This window comes from Carassius auratus, chromosome 10 (genome assembly GCF_003368295.1).
Source record: "Carassius auratus strain Wakin chromosome 10, ASM336829v1, whole genome shotgun sequence".
NCBI lineage: Eukaryota > Metazoa > Chordata > Actinopteri > Cypriniformes > Cyprinidae > Carassius > Carassius auratus.
Genome location: NC_039252.1, coordinates 19,777,815 through 19,786,048, shown reverse-complemented (window position 1 = coordinate 19,786,048; position 8,234 = coordinate 19,777,815). Strand labels below are relative to the sequence as shown.

General features: G+C 34.2%; 1 protein-coding gene across 1 annotated transcript in view; it reads left to right on the top strand.

The window, feature by feature from the left end:
* The first annotated feature begins 5,942 nt into the window (after positions 1 to 5,942).
* The window catches only part of LOC113110205 (zinc finger SWIM domain-containing protein 6), a 71,423-nt gene continuing 69,131 nt past the window's right edge, over positions 5,943 to 8,234 (top strand). Inside the window, exon 1 of the mRNA XM_026274268.1 lies at positions 5,943 to 6,407. Within this exon, the coding sequence (XP_026130053.1) occupies positions 5,981 to 6,407 (427 nt within the window). The 5' untranslated portion in view covers positions 5,943 to 5,980. The remainder of the gene's footprint in view (positions 6,408 to 8,234) is intronic.

Genomic DNA, 8,234 nt, shown 5'->3' with positions numbered 1-8,234 from the left:
TAGACTCTTCTGTATTTTTTCAGGAGAGCCGGTTTAAAGTTAAAAGTCCTTTGTGATGGATTTGTTTCTTACAAAGCTTGCAGCTTTTCAGTTCACAAGACTAACTGATGACTGGAGTTGTGTGGATTATTGTGATGTTTTTATCAGATGTTTGGACTCTCATTCTGACGGCACCCATTCATTGCAAAGGAACCAATGGTGAACAAGGGATGTAATGTTACATTTCTCCAAATCTGTTCTGATGAAGAAACAAACTCATCTACATCTTGGATGACCTGAGGGTGAGTTATTTTCAGCCGATTTTCATTTTTGGGTGAACTATTCCATTAAAATAACTATTTTAGAAATCTAAAAAACCTTCTTCTACCATAAAGAACCTTTTGTGGAATGTGGAAAGGTCCAAAGGATGTTAAAGGTTCTTTATGGAAGAATAGATGCCCACAAAGAATCTTTATTTTTAAGTGAACAAAAAAAAAAATGATGCAGTATGCTTTTAAAAGCTGATAAAAATGCAAATAGGAAATATTATTAGCATTTTTAAGTTATTTAGTGAAAAAAATGATCTCCTGTTATTGTGAAAGCAAAGATGAATGTATGAAGTGTGCAAGTGTGTGACTAAGAGAGCATAAACGAGTGTCCTCTCGTGCCCCTCACAGTGGCACACATGTGGGGAGAAGAGCTTCTGTCATTATAGCTGCTCCATATTTCTGTCTGCAGGGCAAGATGAAACAATAATAAAGATATTCAAAATGAGGCCCATACATTTTCTCCCCAGCATGATGTGAGCACACAGCGATATGACAGCGCTGGTCCGATTGCTCGGCACCAGGAGGGGGTTCCCGGATGCTAATGAGATTCACATAGGCATTTGGGAACAATGCAAAACCTTACTGACTACCCACAATTCTCAGAAGCTTCAGCTTGCATTGCATTGCAGGAAATTGTCTTGTTTTTCTCAACGTCTTTTCTTTTTTGAGAGCTGTGTGAGCAACAGTACCAAAGACTGAAGCCCAGACTTACATACAGTGTATGTCCTGCTTTAATCTATATGCTTTTCAAAGAGGCTCTCTTAAAAGTATTTCAATGTTTTTGTTATTAAAATATTAGAATAACCAAATGCTATCTAAATTTAAAATGGTAAAAAAAACCTAATAAACTTAAATGCATTTCTTGTGTAATATAATGTAATAAAAATAATATTTATATTTATAATTGTTAATATATTAGTTTAATATATTAAGTTTTTAACTCAAAATGCTAAAAAAATTATTTAATCTCAAGTGTATTTCCTACGTAAAAAAATGTAAAACAATAATGACATACAAATAAAAATTATTTACAATTTGCATAATTATCAATATATGGAAATATTTAAACTCTAAATTAAAAAGCTAAAAACACCTAAATTAAGAGATTTAATGTAATGAAAATAAATGATAAAAATGAAAATTAAGTGTTTAAATAAACACTAAATTCAAATATAAAAAATACCTAAATCAAGACATTTTTATGTAATAAAATATTAATATTGTAAGTATTAATATATTTAAGTAATTTTACAAATCTACATTAAAATATAAAAAATATATAAATAAAAATAATGTGTTTTATACTATAATGTAATAAAAATAATCAATAATAAAATAAAAAGAAAATAATTTAAGTAAAATATATTAATATGATTATATTATTATTATAAGACATTTTTTATGTAAAATTATCATGTAATAAAAATTATAAATGTTAAAAATTGTGACACAAATGCATCTACTAACTAGTCTATATTTTTCTGATCACTTTTAAAACCTTGTTTTGCATGACATTTTAATCATTACAACATGAAATCAGATTGAGTCTGTGAGTCTTTACTAAACATGACATGTTATCATATGAGACTCAGAAGAATACAGCACATGAGTCATACAAAAAAAAATGTAGGAGAAACATAAACAATCACAAATATTCACAGAAAAAGCAGGCTTTATGAGAAAATAATAAACTAATTAGTTACATGAACTTATTCTTTTAATCATTCACACTTCTCTTTCGATAGTATTTGCCAAATTAACAAATGTCCTCAGAAGTTCTCAGTTCTGTTTATCCCTGAAATAGTAATGATTGCACATGGCATTTCGCTTTTCATGCTGAAATTGACATAAGCAGAGAGGCGATGCCATCCTAAATCCCATCGACACACTTTAAAGGGAAACAAAAGTGATTGAGTTTAATACCAGCAAAATAGCCTTGCTATGATAAATCTATGTTTGTGTCTGTATAATTAAAAACACGGGAAAGATCAGAGTACAGGCGACTCGGGTCGGTCCAAATCCCCCGACTCTCTGATTTGCCCAGCTGTCATTTACATGATGCCAAAATGTTGTCAGATCAAACAGATTTGTTTTGGCCAAGCCTGTCCGGATCCTTTGATCATTATCCTAATTAGGAGGACAGTTATCCAGGATAGAATTCCATATGCATGAATAAAGTTTGTCCTCTGTGACGGAGCAGCCCAAACTTTTCAGAGTACATCATCACCTGAATGTCACATGGCTAGGGCAGCTCACTGATGACAGGGATTACATGGACAAACTAATTCTATTTTGTATGTTAAGGAATATGCAGACATGATAAAACGATTGTGATTGAACCATGGATCTTTTTGCCAGCTAACTAACTCTATATATATATATATATATATATATATATATATAAACATTCATTGAAATAAATTAGAATAAAATATTTTGTAAAAATGTATAAATTGTTGTCAAAATATTTAAATATTTGAAGTCTAAACTAAATAAAAAAAATCTTATGTATAAAATATAATGTAATAAAATAATTAAAAAGTAATATGTATAAATTATTAATATATTAAAACAACTGAACTCTAAACTACATTAAAATATTAAAATACTTAAAAATCAAAAATATAATACTATAATGTAATAAAATAAGATTATAATTATTAAAATGTACAACATATTAATAATTACTAAATGCTAAAATATATTTATTTTCTACATAATAATATAATGTTAGAGAAATAGTACAGTAAATTTAAATAATAATATAATTTAAGTATTTAAATGTATAAAATTGTATAATATTTTTAATTGAAACACAAGATGTACACTCTAAACTATTTCTTTTGTAATATTCTAAGGTAATAAAATAATCAATAATAAAATAATGTGAGTATTTAAATGTATAAATTATTATAAATAAATAATTAAAACACTAAAAATACATTAATCAAGACATTTATTTATTGTAATATTGCAATATTATAGTAAATTTAAAATAATAATAAAATTGTGGTATTTAAATGTATGAATTACTATTGATATATTAAAATATAAAATCTTATTTGAAATACCATAAATCAAGATTAGATTTCTTATTTAATATTATAATATAATCAAAATAATTAATCAAAATATTACAATAATGTATTTAAATGTATAAATCATTATTTTTTTAATAATTAAACTCTCATCTAAATTAAAATGCTGAAATAGCATATAAAAATTATATAAATAAAATATAAATATTAGATGAAAAACGTTTAGATGAAAAACTAAATAAAATAACTCAACTAAAACTCAAATAAAAATAAACCAAACCAGAAATTTTATATTAAAAAGTAATAAAAAGTTAAATAAAAAAGCACATAACTTAACCCCTAAACATTTACACAAAATTACATTTAAAGCTGAAAATGTAAAAATAAAAGCGAATTCAAAAATGTATAACAATATCCATAAACATTTAATTAACAATAATTTGCATGTCGTTTTAAGTAAGAATTATTGTCAGTAAAACTGAGATTTTAAGAATACTTCAATGTAGATTTTTGACAGTATCATGTAAAGAAACCTTTGATACGTTTAAACAAACAGTCTGAAGTGTGCACATTTTCATGCAAACTAAGTAATAAAAAAGCTTTAGATAAGTGCTTCATTTGTAGAAATATTAAACTGAACCACATGCTTCCATCAAAAACACTGCCTACTAAACGCTGTGCAACGCTGCATGTGTCCATTAAAAGCTCTGAAATGACAGATGAGGGAAGCTCAAATTGTGCGGACACTAATCTGAAATCCACTGCATTGATCGGCTGGAGATTACAGCGTCCCTGCAATGAGTTGCAATTAGTTACATCACATTTCTCAATCAATTAAACTTACCCTGAGGCCACACTTTTTAATATCACCGGTGAGACTCTTGCATGAAATTAAATTAGCACTCTCTCTCGTTAGGTGGTAACTTCTCCTTTTGTAGTTTTATCACAGACACCGACTGTGGTCTTCAGATCTGTCTCTTGATTAGATGTACTACAAGGAATCACCTGGAACGAAAATGAGAAGAGACAGGAGTTAATATGAAACATCTGACTATAGCAAAGATAAGAGTTAAAACAGCTGAGATATGACAGATCTGCACAAAATGACTCTGAATTGACTCCTAAATGTATGGCTTAAAGTTTGCATGGATTCACCTTCAGGTTGTGTGAAGGATAACTCTCTCTGCAAACGTTTGATCCACTTAAATTGGGAGCAAACCTTTTCCCTTTACACTGCACATTTAAGATGAATAGATCTCATTTATCTGTTTAGCGCTTAGCAGAAGCCTTTAAACCAAAGCAGCATAAAAGATAAATGAAATGAAATTACATGTATTGGATTTTCAGGCTATACATTTGAGCAAGGGGAGAAATATTTATAAAAGGGATGAACAATATCACTTCTTTTCATTTCGATCTGGTAAAGGGCACACAGGGTAAATGGCTTTGGTTGAAAATTTAGGATCATTGTTTAGAATATGTGTATGGCATCAATAAAACCAAACAAAAATCTACAGAATTTATTGCAAAAAGTCTAGTAGTTTTGTGTGTTGTGACTTACCAGCACACATTTCTTTTATTTCTGGGGTTTTATGAAAACTTTTTAGAGAATAATCATCAAATTATATGTTTGGTTGCAGAAAAACATTAATAAATCGATAATCTATGTATATAATACAAATTGTTATTTATTTATTTAAAAAGATTAAATAAAACCATGTTTTCAATACAAAAAATAAATACAATTACATTTATTTTTCTTTGTTTTTTCATGTACAACAAAATCTATTAGAAAAATTATAAATTAAATATTTGAAATTATAAAACCAAATATGCATTTTAGATTTTTTTAAGTATCAAATCATATATATATATATATATATATATATATATATATATATATATATATATATATATATATATATATATATATATATATATATGTGTGTGTGTGTATGTGTGTATGTGTGTATGTATGTATGTATGTATGTATATATATATATATATATATATATATATATATATATGAGTCTATATAAATATACATTTTATTTTTCAAAAAATATTGTGTGTATGAAATGAATCTTTTTTTTTTTTTTTTTTTACAAACAAAAGCTACTTATAATTAACATGTTATCTTTATAATGCATATAGTTGAACCATGCTTTAACCATGCTCTATTTGTACACGTATAATTGGGTCTGTCAAGGTGTTCATAGGTTATGTAGGTTTGTATACTTTGACAGCTTTTTTGGGACGCAGGTTCAAAAACTCCCTCATCCTCCTAATGAAATGCTTGCTTTTTGAAAGCCCTCTACCTACGATTTCTGTTTTTCTTTTATTCGTGTGGAAGGCGTTTCCAAGCGCTCATGCCTCTTCCTGTTGTGAACTGACACTTATAATCACTAGCAAAGATTCCGCCTCCCATGCCTTTTTTAGCACGGCTGCAGACGCGCAGGCCACGCCCCTTGCTTATTTGTCTACACAAAGGCTCCGAAGCCCCGCCCTTTTGACCAAATAAGTCCAGACTGTCCTTACACGGCGAACAATCGATGCGCGTCGCAGCCTTTTCCTTTCCTTATCCCGTTTAAATAGTACGGCGACTTCCGCCCTTGCCGTTAAAGAAGTGCGATCATGGCGGAGCGCGTTCAGCAGCCCCCAGCTAAACGGCTCTGCTGCCGACCCGGTTATAGTACGACGTGTAGACAGGGGCAGCGAGCCGGTGGAACAGTATGCGGCGGTTCTGGTTCTGGCCAAGGGGGATCCAGCAAAACCCAGAGCCCCGAGTCGCTCCTGGACATTGCAGCGCGGAAAGTAGCGGAAAAGTGGCCGTTCCAACGGGTCGAGGAGCGTTTCGAGCGCATCCCGGAGCCCGTACAGCGGCGGATCGTGTACTGGTCTTTCCCGAGGAGCGAACGGGAGATCTGCATGTATTCCTCGTTCAACACTGGCGGAGAGGAGAACGCGTCTAGCGGGGAGAACATAGACGAGACGCGGTTACCGTTCCGACGCGGCATCGCATTGCTGGAGAGCGGCTGTGTGGACAACGTATTGCAAGTCGGTGAGTGTGGATGTAAACCCGCGGCTTGGAAAACATATAAACCTTGAGAATCCAGTCACCATCGCGCAGACACAGTCGAGAGAAAACGCTCGAATGTCGTTTAAATGAGGAACACGAGTCGAATGAAAGGCACTATTGAAATGTGTCGAACAAAGGGAGGAATACAACGGGTTTAAATCTCTCGACAGGGTGCTGGTGATGTCGTTTCGTTTCGCACTTTAAGACACCGAGCTCTCCGGTTTATCGATACATTCCGAGCGTAATGGGAAACGTTCAGAATAGATTGTAGCGCTTTTGTATCTGCGCGAGATAAGCAGCGCGGAAGTGGAGCTCGACGTCTGTAGCTCGATCCATTCAGCGTTTAAAGCACATTTTCGTGACTTTTTCGTTATTATTTCACCTAGGACTTGTTTTGTAGTTCGACTTTAGTCGGTGTGGCGACATATTAATCGTGTGTTTTTTCGTAAAGCGATTGAAATGTCACCTCTTCCGAGGCTTGTCTGGTGTGTTTATTTTTTCTGAAGTGTAAGCGTGAGGGGGGTTATTGGCGTAGTAAGTCGACCAACTGCTGGATGTAGAGCTGTCATGTCAACTAAAATAGCTAGAATGGACGCGAATAGCTATTTGTTGTTATTGCAAACAAGACCCTAACTCTTGTTTTTAGCAGCGAAAACACTGTTGGTTTTGTATTTAGTGGGTGCGCATATCAAATAGCCGTCAGGCATCCCTATTGAAATTGGCACTTTGTTCCCATTTTCATGTTCGTTTGTGTCTTTTCAGCTTTCGGTCACCCTTCAAAAGGAAGGGAAACAAAAGCGGCTTTTTTATTTTCTTTCACTGCTTGTTAAATGGAAAAGATTTGGGAAAGGGGTGGGAGGAATGGCGATTTAAAGACGCAGCGCCTCGATTTCTTTTTAAATGTCCCCTAATGATATGCATACGTTCCGGCTGACCCTCGTGACGTCAGCGTGCGACTCAAAATTGTCAAAGTAGCTGCGAACGCGATATTCAGCTCTGGCATGTAGTGATTCACTCGCTTTGTCGTTTCACAACTTTATCCACCTTTGTTTTTAAAGTCCCCGCAATTGATTCAGAGGCTCTCCGCCCTTTGGAAACAATTCAAGATTTTAATCACATTAGTGCCTTTGCTTAATTCGAATTGTAATGCAATCAGCAGACGTAATTTTCTGTGTGACCATTCCCCTCCTCCTCTATGTCTGTAGCCCGCAAGAGAAGAGGTGCCTCAGCTGGGCTCTGTGCCCTCACCCTTCAGCCAAAATAGGTTTGTGCTTTCAGGAAAACGCACACACTGGCCCATGTGTGTCTTCCCTGCCCGGAGCCTCTCGAGTGGACTGGCTGTCTTGGAAGATCAAGGGCTCTTGCCCTTTTTCCAACAGGCTACGTGGAGCTCTCTGCTTTTGATTCTGCTTTTTCCCCTTTGTGTGCTCCTCATTCCGAGCTCCAGCGATGGGAAATGACAAGCCTGCACGCACGGGGAGGGTTTCTTGGCTGATTGCATCCCAGTATGGAATGCTCTGCAAAAATAAAGCCAAGCGGCGATAAATAAAAGATGCAATCTTGCGGCGCAGGCAGGGCCGGGGGGGTTGCTTCCAGCAGACCCGGATTAGCCCCGATAGGTAGAGCTCACCGTGACGAACGAGCTGAGACTGAATTCAGGACAGGAATTTGTTTTCCTTTCTGTCATATACAGGGGGAGGGGATGAAATAAAGCTATATATTTCTCATAAATGTGGCCGTGGCGTCCCTCGGCTGGCCGATGGCCACAATACTCTATATTTACATACCAAGGGCATCCGAGCAGCCCTC